Here is a 14,616-nt window from a genome sequence, read left to right as displayed (position 1 = left end):
TCAAGTGCAGATGATGTGGAAGCCTGCAGTGCTACCTCCCCAGCTCCTGCTGTGCTGAGAGAGTCCCAGGCTTAAGTGCAGAGGTGGCTACTCATCTGCTCCCTCTAAAACTGGCAGTGTCAGAGAAAAGGGGAAGCAAGATGGCGGCATAGTGAGGCTGTTTAAGCAATCTTTGCCCAGCCTTTTGCTTGTTATTCATTTCCTAGACTTACAATGCCTTCCAAGCACAAGGGGAAGGTGAGAGTCTTCCCTCCGGACTCCCTTCCTACCCCAAGGCAAACCAACATCCTACGCTTTATGAGCCAGCCGGCAGTACAGGGAGCTGAAGACTTTGGTGTGAGTCATGGCAGAGAGAGCTGTGTTCTCCTGCAGACGAGGCGTCCCTTAGCCCAGACCTTCGGCCGCCGCTGGCACAGCGTGACCCCCATGAGCCTACTGATGATGCGGTATCAGCACCCAAGGTGGAGGGGGCACTTTCTCGTTTTTCGTTGGCTGTGAAGGTGTCTCCCAGCCCTGGAATGGAGGGTGATATTGAGTCTTCCCTCTGGAAACTGCAGCCATTGAAGTGGGTGAGTCTTTCGCTTTACCACCTCGTCACCTTGGAAGCATTATGGGACCTGGTGGCTGGCTTCGGGAATTCTTTCAAAATGCTTGGACTCTAAGACAGAGTCTCTCTCCTCCAACTTTCATCTAAAAGCGTTGGAACTGCATGAACAAGTCAGTTCTACTTCTACTAGAATTTTGGAAGCTGAAAATAAGATTCAGTCAATCCAAGCCTTTAACGTTGTCACCATAAAAGATCAAATGGCGCTCTATAGATGTTTAGAATTGCTTGAAAATAATGTTAGACATTTAAATTAGCGCTTTCTGAACTTTCCTAAAATCGCTGGAGAAATTCCTTTTTCAACGCTAAAGCAGTTTCTGCAAGAAGTTCTGGTTTTTCCTCTGAAAATATGCCTTCTGTTAATTATTGTCATTTCCTGCCTAAAAGAACATCTTCTGGCCCCATTGCTAATGATGGAATACCTGAAAATCTATCCAGCTTTCTTGGACAGTTCTTTTTTGGAAGTTTTGGATAGATGTAGTCTATTAATTTCCTTTATCTCAGTGTCTGATTTAAATAATGTTATGCATAATTTCTTCAGGAATTTGTTTCTTTTCATGGTCAATCAATGAGGATTTACCCTGATCTAGCTCAGGTTACGCAAGTTAGGAGAAGAGAGTTTCTATCCTTTTGACAAGCTACTGTTTATTTAGGTTTTTCTTTTACCCTTCATTACACGTGTAAATGTATTATTAAAAGGGGTGATGAATGTTTTATTTTTTTTTCAGCCTGAGCAATTACAATCTTTCATAGAAACCCACAGTCCAATCACCTCTTCCCCTGCAGTCTGAGTAAATTGGTGCTATTAATTTCTGCTGGTCATACTATGCTAATGCCTTTTCTTTGATGAATTTCTTCTGTCCTCCCCTTTAATTTCATCTTCCCCCTTCCCCCCCCTTTCTAGTTTTTGATTGGATATTTACAGGGGTAGATTTTCAAAGGGGTACGTGCGTACCCCCCGAAAACCTACCGCAAACCCCCCCTGTGCGCGCCGAGCCTATTTTGCATAGGCTCAGCGGCACGTGTAAGTCCCAGGGCTTGCATGGAGGGGCGTGTCGGGGGCATACCGGGAGTGACGCGGCGTTTCGGGGGCATGTCCTGAGTGATGCGGCGTTTCGGGGGCGTGTCCAGGGGCGTGCTTCCGTTCCGGGGGCGTGACAGCAGCCCCTGGACCAGCCCCCGGACCGGAACATGGAGCGTGGCAGCCGGCCGGCCCGGGATAGAGGTAGGGGGGAGGTTTAGATAGGGCCGGGCGGGTGGGTTAGGTAGGGGAAGGGAGAGGAAGGTGGGGGGAGGGCGGAGGGAATGGAGGCAGGCTGTGCGGCTCGGCGTGCGCAGGCTGCCGATTTTGGGCAGCCTTGAGCGCGCCGACCCTGGATTTTAGAACAAGAGTACGGGATTTCAATAGATATGCGTGTAGCCACGCGTATCTATTGAAATCCCGCTTACTCTTGTTCGCGCCTGGTGCGCGAACAAAAGTACGCGTGTGCGCAGATTTATAAAATCTGCCTCTTACAATGTATTAATTTTTCTTATATCTGATATCTCTTTGTTTTCTGAACTTATTTGTTTCTGATACAAGCAAGTTATTTTTGTTTGTTAATTGAAAATTATAAAGAGTTAAAAAAAAATAAAACTGGCAGTGTCCCTGCTAGACCATCAACTTGTTTTGATTCCAGAAAGACCCTCAACCATTTTTCACTGTAGTAGAACAAAGGGATGGAAATGGCCCACCTCTAGTTTGGATGATGTGCATTTTAATACAGTAGACATTATCTTTTACCTGGAACAGTAATTGAAGCTTTTTTTCACATGGCCAGCCATCATTCCAAGGTTCAAGATGCCAATGGTGATCTCTTTTACAACATATTCATGAAGAAATTCATTTTTGGGTGGTTTACTGGTCAAACAGCACATCATAGTGCTCCTCAATCTTCTCTATTAACATCACATTCTTAGATTCTAGACAGTTGCTGTCATGATCAAACTAGGAACAGTGGGAGGTTCCATTAAAATATGAGAAAAATCCCTGCATAGGTATACAGTATACTGTAATGTATTTTTAAACTGTGTTAACTGTGTATCATATGTTGTTTTAGCTTGTAATCTGTTTTGAGGCTTGGATTTTTTAAAGGGAGAAAAATAAAGAATAAATAGGTAAGAATTGTTGGGAAACACCAGCAGATTATTTATATTTAGACAGCAACGAGTTAAGTACTACCTTTGCAACTTATAGACCCTATCCTAGGCAATTCTCCCCCCTATGGAGAGGAAGAGTTGCCTAGCAACCTGGGACATGTTAATTACTTTTTTGTATCAGACCCATAACCTGAGTATCCTGCTTTTCTTTGTGTTGTTCATTTCCTTCAGCTTTCTCTGTGTAAGGCTCCTCCATTTCCTGGTAATCCATAATACCGATGGGGCCATAAAATAATTTAGATTCTCCTTGGGGCCAATGGCTAGCTCATTCTCTCACACATAGTCTCTTTCCCCAGAGCCTGGTTCTTTTACTGACAGAGGGGAGGATGACTCCTCCAGTGGCCTAGGTGGCAAGGGTGATATTGTTATTTTCCCTGGGAGAGGTATGCTTGTTTCTGTACTTATTGTGGATGTGAGTGCCAAACAAATGACACAGGAGACTCTGGGTGAGTGCCCAAATTCATACTTTACTGAAGTTGTAATCTGAATGGTAATTGGCACAGTTCACATCAGTTCCTTTCCCACATATGGTTGTACCCAAAAATCAAAGCTGAAGCCGATCCAATATTGCTGAGTAGCGAAAAAAACAAAAAAGATTGGTGTATCAAGGGACTTTTATTAGAATCTGCCAGACTCTGGCCGGGTTTCGCTCACACAGGAGTTGGCTCAGGGGCTATTAAGAACAAAATTAAAATAAAAACACACATATATAAGACATATTCAACATAAATGTATGTACATACATAAAAGAAAGTTGTAACAACATACTTATATAGTAAAATAAAACAAACTCAATTATGTGTACATAAGTCAACAACATAAAGAAACTATAAATCAGTTAAATAAAATGCACAAACATTTATAGAAATGTAAATGAATGAGTATTGTACCAAACATTAATAACTTATGTCAATATAATAAAAAATGTTAATTTCATTTGTATGCATATGTGTGTATTTTTATCATAGTGGCACAAGGAACGTAGATACAACAGAAAGATGACGTGAATCTGGTGGTAAATTGCTATGGTCGCAATGAAAAGGGATACCTGTATAGATGTATTCTTGATTGTAGAAACTTCAATGTAAAATCATCATAATATACTCATAGAGGTTCTAAAACAGACAACTTGTTGTTAAAATAAAACACATCTGTTCTCGGGATACTGTAAAAGGGTAGCATGGGAGAAAGACATATATGAATTTAAAATGAGTGATTAAAAAAAAATATATAAAACAGCAACTTACGTTAAAAGAATGAAATTTAAATTAAAAATAACAGACTTAAAATAGTCGGAGGGAACGGGGAAAGCCAGCTGGTCTCCCCTAGGGCTCGACGTGCACTAGTGTGCACCCCCTTGAGTACTGACCCCTAATTTTATAACTTGCACGCGACTGCATGCGCATGTTATAAAATCGGGCATACATTTGTGTGTGCCGGGTAGTGCTCACAAATATAGGCCACGCACTTACCTTTTAAAATCTGCCCCAATATGCAATTGACATTAGCCATCCATCAATTAATAACAGCTACAATTTTCAAATAACCTTGTATTGTATCATAGTCAAAACAATATAAACAGAATAAAAAAAAACATAGCAATAGTCAGTAATAGTATGGAAAATGCAACAAAATCATGGTATCTGTATCTGTAACCCATAGCTGAACTAACATATAAAGGACAAAAAAAGAAAAGGATAACAATAATACCAGAAATCAACCCCCACGCCCCCAAAGTAACCAAATGAGACTGTTGTGTTTGTGGCATTGTGGACCCTTGGTCGCAATGGAGATGACTCTGCCATTGGGGAGGGGCCCCGTGGGGAACCACTGTGATAAGCTGAACTCAGATAGCAGACACACAGGCCAATACAGTAAAGTGCGGACACAGTTACCCTGCTTCTAACCCGCTTTGTACCCACAATTTGGCCGCGTAAGTCCAACCAGCGATTCACTATCCCTTTTAACCCATCCTTACCGCTTCTTTAAATCAACGGGTAACCCTTTCCGCCCGTGGCATGTATATGATATGTAAACGATCGGATTAGCTATTCCCGCCCATACAGTAACGTGCACCCCGATTATTGCCTTTTTAACCTGCAGTTTTGCCGTGTGTTTAACCTGCTAATTTACCGCCTACCCTTACCCCTACGTTACTGTGGAGCGTCAGGTCAGAGAGATGAAATTTCACGGGCAAATGACCCCCTCACTCCCCAGGACAAGACCTTTAGAGGAGCTAGGATTGGGCAAACCTTCCCCCAGCCCTCGCTCACCTGCCCTGTTCGCGTCCATGGGTGCCGGTCTCCCGTGCCGGCGCGCTGACAGCTCCGGAGCAGGAAGGAAGGACCTATTGTTTCCAAGCATAACCTAAACTCTTGCCTGCCCAACCTAAAATCCAACGCACCGTGAAAGCCACTCTTCAGATCGCAACTAATCCCATCACTGGAAGGACGAAAGATTTATTTAAGCGTCCCAGTTCCTCTCTCCGCTATATCAATGCATTCTCCTTTCCACTGCAATGCGAACAGTATTCTGAAAAATAACTTTCAAACCCAGGGTGGTGGAGCATTGTTGTGCTTGATAAAACCTGCACTCAACAGGATCGGGCAAACTTTCCCCCAGCCCCCGCTCACCTGCCCTGGCCACGTCCATGGGTGCCGGTCACCGGAGCAGCCCCAGTCCTCTCTCTCCTCCCGGGGGCAGCCGGCGGCGAGAGCGGCTTCAGCAGCCCGGGGCAGATCGGGCGCTCCCCATGCAAGGCGGCTTCCAGCAGCCCCCACCGGCGAGGGTGCATGAACACACGCCGTGACCTGAGTGCCCAGCTGGACGTCCGAGGGATGTGTGTGATTGTGGCATCTCCTACACTCCTATTTGAGCGTAGGAGATGTGCACGCTCGTGCCCTAGGAGGCCTCGGGAGTGAGCATGGCGGATAGGGACGCCCATGCTGGTTTGGAAACGCCAAGACCCTCGGCATTCGGCACCAGAGGCAGCTATCTTGCCCAAAGAGAGTGAAAGAGGAGAAAAAGAGGTAAGCCAGAGCAGTCGCAGCCATCTGTGACCGACGGACACAACAGTACCCCCCTTCAAAGGGCACCCTCCAAGACCTCTTCCAGGTGGTCTGGGCTTGCGTGGGTGTGCCAGGTGGAATTGACGTAACATCTCCTTGTCTGTAATATTGGCCAGTGGTTCCCAGGAGTTTTCCTCTGGGCCATAGTTCTCCCATGAGATGAGGTACTCCCATGTCTTGCGATTTTACGTACATCAAGGATGTCATCTACAGCATATTCAATGTCATCTTCTGTATCCAGGCTGGTAGGCTTTGGGTCTTTCCTGGAGAACTTGGAGAGTATCACTGGCTTTAGTAGAGATACATGAAATGCATTGTGTATCTTCATTGATGGAGGCAGTTTTAGACTGTATGTTAGATTTCCTAATCGCCGAAGGATGGCGAAAGGTCCCACAAAGCGAGGTGCAAATCTTGCAGAAGGAAGCTTAAGTCGGAGGTACTTGGTGCTTAACCAAACCTTGTCTCCAGGCTGAAACTGGGGTGCCTTTTGATGATGAGCATCATAGGTTCTCTTTGCCTTTTGTTCTGCTTTGAGGAGAAGCTCCTTCGCCTGTCTCCAAAGTTGGGATAATTCTGCTGCGGTAGCCTGGGCAGCAGGAGAGGCTACTGACAATGGAATTGGCAGCGGAGGTAATGGTTGTCTCCCATAGACAAGCTGGAAAGGGGAAGACCCCGTTGAAGAAGCAGGATGTGAATTGATGGCAAATTCTGCCCAAGGCAAATTCAGCCCAGTCATTCTGTCTAGAGTTGACATAAGATCGCAGAAATTGTTTCAGCGTTCTATTCATTCTCTCAGTCTGACCGTTAGACTGAGGATGGTAGGCAGAGGTTAAGTCCAAGCGAAGTCAAATTTTTGACATAATGCTCTCCAAAACTTTGCAGTAAATTGCACTCCCCTGTCAGATAGGATATGTTTAGGCATCCCATGAAGACGGAAGATGTGTTTTATGAAGAGTTTTGCTAACTCAGTAGCAGAGGGTAATCCTGGTAATGCCATAAAGTGTGCCATTTTAGAGAAACAGTCGACCATAACCCATATGGTGTTATTGCCGTTGGATGATGGTATGACCACTACAAAATTGGTAGCGATATGGGTCCATGGTTCATCCGGTGATGGTAGAGGCTGTAATAGGCCCCAAGGATGCCCGGGTGGTGGCTTTTGCTTGGCACAGACAGCGCAGGAACCCACATACGCTTATACGTCCTTCTTCATGGTTGGCCACCAATAGTATCTTTGCAACATAGCTAGGGTACGACTCTGTCCTGGATGGCCTGCCAGACGGGAATTGTGTGCCCATTTCAACAGTTTTTTCTTAAACTTCTGGCCACCACCGTCTTCCTGGCAGGTACCATGTGGGTGGCTGTGAGAACCACTCTTTCGGGATCGATGATATGAAAGAGTTCATCCGGCACATCCTGAGGTGAGAAGGAGCGTGATAGGGCATCAGCCAGAGTGTTCTTCTCTCCTGGATGGTACATCAGAAGGAAGTCAAATCTGTTGAAAAACAGAGACGATCTTGTTTGATGGTGGTTGAGTAGTTGAGCATGTCGAAGGTAGTCTAGATTCTTGTGATCGGTGTATACTACTATTTGGTGTTGTGCGCCTTCTAGCCAGGGACACCACTCTTCAAAAGCCAGCTTGATTGCGAGAAGCTCCTTGTCTCCTATCCCATAATTTCTCTCAGCAGGCGAGAATCGCCTAGAAAAGAAAGAGCAAGGATGGAGCACATTGGATTCGCTGTACTGACTTAGAACCGACCCCACACCAACGTCAGATGCGTCGACCTCCATGATGAAAGGATGGTGTGGGTCAGGGTGGCGGAGACACAGCTTCTTTTGAAAAGCCTCTTTGAGCGTCATGAAGGCTGAGATGGCTTCTGGAGACCAACTGGCAGGGTTGGCTCCCTTCTTGGTCATAGCAGTTAGAGGGACTGTCAATGATGAGTAGTGTTTAATAAAGGATCGGTAGTAGTTGGTGAATCCCAAGAAGTGATGCAATGCCTTCAGACCTGTGGGTTGAGGCCAGTCCCGGATACTCTCAAGTTTCTTGGGGTCCATTTGAAAACCATTAATGTATCCCAGGAAGGGTACAGCTTCTTTGTGGAATTCGCACTGCTCAAACTTTGCATAAAGGTGGTACTCACGCAGGTGTCTTAGAACTTTCTTAACATCCTCCTGATGACTTTGCAGATCTTGAGAAAAGAACAGTATATCATCGAGATATACTACTTCGCATTGATACAGTAAGTCCTGTAATGTCGTTCATCATATTTTGAAAGACTGCAGGTACGTTACTTAAACCAAAGGGCATGATGAGGTATTCAAAGTGTCCATCATGGGTGTTAAAAACGGTCTTCCATTCGCCTCCTTCTTGAATACGCACCAAGTTGTAAGCTCCTTTTAGGTCTAATTTGTAGAATATTTTGGCCCCTTGGAGCCTATCAAACAGTTCAGCTATTAAGGGCAGGGGGTACCTATCCTTGATGGTAGTCTCATTCAGACCTCTGTAGTCGATGCAGGGGCATAAGGTGCCATCCTTTTTCCCTACGAAAAAGAAGCCTGCACCAGCAGGTGATTTGGAAGGTCTGATAAATCCCTTTTGCAGATTTTCTTGTATGTAGGTAGACATAGCTTTAGTCTCAGCTACTGAAAGAGGGTAAACCCTTCCTTTGGGAGGTTCTGAATTTGGCTTCATATTTACGGCACAATCAAACTCTCTGCTTGCTTTGAGAAAACATCCTCGAAGGAGGCGTATTGTGGAGGTAAGCCAGGTAATGATGGGGTAGTGGGCATGCAGATGAGCGGTGAAACTTCAGCAAGATACTGACCATGACAGTCTGGTCCACACTGGGACAGTTCCAAGGTAGCCCAGTTAAATTGTGGCATATGGTCTTGAAGCCATGGCAGCCCCAATACCACCGGATGCATGGCTTTTTCCAATACTAGAAAATAAATTGATTCTGAGTGTAGAGCTCCAGTGCTCAGGCCGATGGCCTGGGTGGTCAATGAAACTTCTCCAGGAGGTGGTTCTCCATGGATGGATGACAGTAGCAGAGGCTTAGCTATTGGTGTGGTAGGAATCCATAGATGTTCAACCAAGCACTGCAGAATAAAATTACCTCCAGCACCGGAGTCAATGAGAGCGAGAGTCTGAAATTCGAGACCTCCGCAAAGCAGAGATACTGGTAATGATAATGGAGGAGTAGGAGAGGCGAGGCCCAGGAGATGTCCTCCTGCAGATCCCAGGCCCGTCAGTTTCATGGACAAATGGACAAGTTTGGACTGCATGACCCAATTGGCCACAGTACATGCACAACCCATGCACTTGCGATAACGTCTCTCTTTAGAGGTCAAATGGCTTCGGCCTAGTTGCAAAGGCTCTTCCTCCTCTAGGGGTGCAGACGGTAAGCTGGAAGCAATAGGCACAGGTTTAGGACGGTTAGCCTCCACTGTAGACTTTCGTGGACTCTTAGCCTCCTGAGTACGATCGTAAATACGGCGGTCAATTCTCCCTGCTAGTTCCATCAGGGTCTCAAGGGTATCAGGCAAATCACGAGCCACTAATTCATCCTTTATGTGAGAGTTGAGACCCTGCATGAATATGGCACGTAAGCATCCAGTGTCCCAATGTAGTTTGGATGCTAGAGTCTTAAATTCAATAGCAAAGTCTGTAAGTGGCTTGTTACCTTGCTGAAGGTTGAGCAAGGCAGATCCAGTGATGGTCTGGCGAGCCGGGTCATCAAACACAGACTTAAAAAGTTTTAGAAATCCTGGTAGGTCATTCAGGATAGGATCTTCACGTTCCCATAACGGTGAAGCTCAGGCCAGGGCTCGTCCTTCTAGGAACGACAGGATGTAGGTGGTCTTTGAAGCTTCAGTGGGAAAGAGGGTAGGCTGTAATGAAAAATGCATGCTGCATTGATTAACAAACTCTCTGCACATCTTGGCTTTACCCGTAAAGCGGGTAGGTGTGGATAAAGGTACAGTGGTCTTAAGGGTTACCACTGGTGACAGCAATTCCTTCACAGGAGTAGCTGAAGAGTTCAGTTGAGCGTGTAACTGATTGAAGGCAGTAGCTAGGCTCTCCAAAGACTTTTGTTGTTCCGTGATCCGCTGGTCTAGGCCAGGGATGGCCTGCAGGGCTGTGAGCTGAGCCGAGTCCATGGAGTTAGCAATCTGTTGTGTTTGTGGCATTGTGGACCCTTGGTCACAATGGAGATGACTCCGCCCACGGGGAGGGGCCCCGTGGAGAACCACTGCGACACAGTATGGACAGAGTCTTTATTGTACTGCTGTAGATAGATGGTAAAGGCAGGAAGGTAAGGCACTGATCCACGAAGTGCCAGTACGTTCAACAGGCTCAGAAGTATAGTCTTACCCAGATGTTCACGATAGGTGGGAACCCGCAGTGCGGGTAACGCCGCAGCTGGTGGGTGGAGTTGGAGCACCGGATCGTGGAGGTACTCACAGGAAATGAAGGTGTCTTCCTGGTGGTAGAATGGTGGGACCGAAGGTCCGTGGTGCAGGATATAATGGCTGATAGGCCCTCGAGGAGCGAGTACCCAATAGTCCAATATCCTGAAATGTAGAAGAGAAAGAGAGACCCCAGAGGAGCGGTTGTCTTAGTGAGAACCCCAAAGGGTAGTTGGAAGCGAGAGACCCCCGAGGAGCGGGTGTCTAGAGCTTCTTACAGGAGTGAGGCCCCTGGAGTGAAAGCGGCATCTAAGCGTGCAGCTTAGAATGGTCAGAGTAGCTAAACCGAAGTCTTTGCTAACTCAAGGTGGTAGCGGAAATGGAGGCTAAATATACCCGGAAGTATTAACGTCATGCGGTGGGGCTGCCCCCAAGGTTCCCGCCATGACGTGTATTTGAGCGTAGGAGATGTGCGCGCTCGCGCCCTAGGAGGCCACGGGAGTAAGCATGGCGGATGGGGACGCCAATGCTGGTTTGGAAACGCCGAGACCCTCGGCACTCGGCACCGGAGGCAGCTATCTTGCCCAAAGAAAGTGAAAGAGGAGAAAAAGAGGTAAGGCAGAGCGGTCACAGCCGTCTGCAACCGACGGGCACAACAGAGACCATTTCAACCTTTAAACAATAAATACAAAGAGAAAAACAAAAAAGATCAAGACCAAGAAATGTATCAATTTCAAGTTTCATGTTATTTAACCATGTTATTTTCTCATTAACCCTCTTGTTATTTTATTAATTGCTATTTTATTTATTGTCATTTTATTTATTGCCATTTTTTCATTGTTATTTATTGTTATTTATTTATTTATTTATTGTTATTTTATTTATTGTTTTTTGTTAATTGTTAGCATTGTTATATATATATATTTATTCTGTTTCTTGGATTAACTATGTTCATTGTAAACCGCTAACTTGAAGCGATAGTTACTGTTCATTGTAAACCGGGGTGATATGTATATTATACAGGAACCTCCGGTATATAAATCCATAAATAAATAAATAAATAAATAAATAAGTTTAAGACTATATCCCTGTTACTGTGTAGAGTGATGGAGTAATTGATTCTCATGTTTGTTTGCTGGATTGACCCTGCAAATATTGAAAATGACTGTTTAATAACGAAAAGGGCTGAAGACTTTGAAGTTTCTGCATTTGTTTAAATACAAGACAATGAATCAGTAATATGCTGAGGACTGATGAAAATCTGAACAGCAGGCTATGCTGATTTCAACAGAAGAGAAATGCAGACAGGTGACTGTGGTAAAAATACTACAGATGGACATTTGTTGCTAAGTACTAGAAAATAGCCATGACTATATATGGCCAGGATCATATAGCCTGGCTATTCACATAGGATGTTATATATGAAGTCCTTTTATGAAAAAGAATTTAAATTTACATCCAGTAGGTAAAAGATATGTTCTCAACTGTATTCTCAAGGCATCTAAAGCATTGTTGAACTTGTATTATTGGAGACAAAGACAAGATCAAAGGAAGAAAAAATCTCCACATCTTGTCTCCTCACTTACCCTAATTTAAGTTAGTCAGGATGATTTGGAGTAAGTGCCAATGCAGAGATGAAAGACAGGAATTTAGGAATGTACCACATTACCTCTATATTGCCCTTAAAGATCCCTAGACAATATTATGAGAGAAACTACTTATATATTATGTAAACTGTAATTAATAATAATATAAGACTTTTTTACTTCTTGTCATCTATGATCAAGTTTAACAATACCTTATCGATGTCCAAAACAATGATAATTTTTCTAAATTGTCTTAATCAAAATAAATCAACATTTTCATATACAAAGTTAGAAGTGACTTCTTTTATTGTTCTATTCCCTGCTACAACAGATCCAATCATGCTCTATTTTTGCATTATATTATATTAGCTAGCACATTAGCACTGTGATTTTAAGGTTCGATGAGAATAGTTCACTTTATTCAGTATTTCACTACTGAACTTTAGTGCATATGTTTCTAGAAGTCTGTAAACAAAACTTGTTTGACTTTTGTCTTTGGTCATTGCTTGCTTATGCTTTTCCATTTAAGCTAGCAAACACCATGAAACCTTGTACTACTGACTGGTCAGTAGCCCATAGAGAGGATGTTAATTGCTGTTAATTGTGAATCTTCCTGTTTTTGTTTGTCCATGTCTACTATGCTGGCCATTTGTATTGCCTGTGTGGTTTGACTGAAAGTCTGTCTTGTGGTACAGCCAATGTCAAGATTCACAGAACTTGAAGAAAATTTGGGATGTACCTTCGAAAAGAATTCTATACCTGGCAGAACCTAGGAAAGTCTCAGAACAAAGGTAAATATTGCAAGGTTCTTCAGTGCCTCTCATTTGTGTGAAACATTTGTAAGCTCTACCCACACAATTTCCCTCATGTTGCGGTAGCTTCTTGTATAAAAATTGCATAGGGAATTGATGCTTTGCTTCTCTCTAATTCAAGTCTGAATATTTAACAGACCTAATCTGATTCTGATGGGTGTTTTAAGGATTTTATTGTAGTGATCTGAGAATGCTAAACATTTTCAGGCTAATTTTAAAATGAGTGTGCATGCACCCATATACGCATGTATCGGTGTGAGCAGAGATACGCTGCAATTTTAAATCATGCACACATGGGGTGAATTTTCATACATACGTGCTGGCATACATGTGCACGCGCTACCTGGCAGCAAACATGTACGCCTGATTTTGTAACATGCGCGCGCAGGCGCATGCATGTTCTAAAATCAGGGGTCGGCGTGCACAAGGGGGTGCAAATTGTGCACCCTGTGCGCGTCGACACCCGTGGGCTTCCCCCGTTCCCTCCCAGGCTGCTCCAATTTCAGAGCCACCTGGGAGAGAACATCCCTACCCCCTAGCCTGACCTTCTCACCCCTTCTCCTAACCTTTCCACCCCCTAACCCTAACCTAACCCTCCCCAAATTTTTATTTCACGCAGGCAGGCACAAGCTGAGCGCGCCGGCAGCCTGCCGGCACGTGATCCTCCGACACAGCGGCAAATGGCCACTTTACCGGAGGGCTTTGGCCCCGCCCCTTTTGTAAAGCCCTAGGGGCTTTATGCGTGTCACTGGTTCTTTATAAAATAGGCCCGGTGCGTGTAACCCCTCATATGCACGTAAATCCGGCCCCTATATTTTAAAATACTCCTCACACATGCAAGTATGCACCTAAACTTAAGAGATTGCTCAAGAAAACCTACTTTACATATCATTCCTAGGACTTTGCCAGCTTTTATGTGCGTATGTAGGATTTTAAAACATGCTCATGCGAAGGGCAATCCAGTTTTACCAATTAGTCCACCAGTTTTCCCATTTAATATCAAGGTCTTCAAGACTCCTCTGGTTCTTCATCCTGTATGCTCTGCAGTTGACTCAGACCCCTCACCATGTCCTGTGAGCCCTAAAACCCAAGATCTACAGACTTGCTCCTTATCTGGACCAGCAGTAAGCTTATGCAGATAACAAGCTGAAGCATGCTGCGGTCTCCGGTTTAAAAATATGGAGTTTCCTGGCGTGTAGCCAGATAGACTCAGAACGAATGGGATAGTATCCGCGTGCTCGCAGTTGGAGACGGATCTGACGTCAGCACGGGGGTATATATATCCCCACGGGAAGCGTAGCAACTCAGTAATTTCCGTCTCCAAAGCAGTTTGGAGTGCCTGCACGCTCATTGAGCGTGCTTTCCAAAGCTACTTTAATTTTCTCTTTTCTTATAATTCTAGATTCTACTTCCTAATCTCTACAAACCCATCGAGCCCGCACTCCTGCGGTGATACCCTAAGGTCCCTCCCCCAGTAGAGTTGCCCGGGGTGATTTCCGTGATCCCCCGGTGAGTTAAGTCCTCGGTCCGGCCGAAGCGCGGCAGGGACATAGCCCCCGGGCGAGGTTCGGGTGAGGCATACGAGACGCCTCGGTCCCGGCGTGGATGAGGTAGCGGGTGCATTTCCTCAATCGCGGTGGTGAAGGTACTTACCCGCTCTCCCCGCAGCCGGAGACCGCCTGGGTTCCAGCCGAGAAGCTCCGTGGTTCAGGTGAGGCGTACATCTCTTATTTCGGGTCTCCGAAGGAACAGAGGATCGGCGGCGTGGCACGCCAAGGAGGGCGCCGTTTTGTGGGCCTCGTTCAGGTAGGGCGCCCGTAATAGGCGCAGCTCTATTCCTCCTTGTGCGTATATTGCCTTCTTACTGTGAGGTATTGATTGCCATTGTGCGTGTATTGCCACCCGCATATTGCTGAGAGCCTATTGAAGGCTAT

The 14,616-nt window shown here is 45.2% G+C and overlaps 1 protein-coding gene across 1 annotated transcript in view; it reads left to right on the top strand.

The window, feature by feature from the left end:
• Window positions 1–14,616, top strand: part of LOC115091127 — a 394,241-nt gene that overhangs the window by 235,457 nt on the left and 144,168 nt on the right. Inside the window, exon 5 of the mRNA XM_029601056.1 lies at window positions 12,566–12,661. Coding sequence (XP_029456916.1) covers window positions 12,566–12,661 — 96 coding nt within the window. The remainder of the gene's footprint in view (window positions 1–12,565; window positions 12,662–14,616) is intronic.

This window comes from Rhinatrema bivittatum, chromosome 1 (genome assembly GCF_901001135.1).
Source record: "Rhinatrema bivittatum chromosome 1, aRhiBiv1.1, whole genome shotgun sequence".
Lineage (NCBI taxonomy): Eukaryota > Metazoa > Chordata > Amphibia > Gymnophiona > Rhinatrematidae > Rhinatrema > Rhinatrema bivittatum.
Note: the sequence above shows the minus strand (reverse complement) of the source record. Positions and strands in the feature narration are given on the sequence as shown.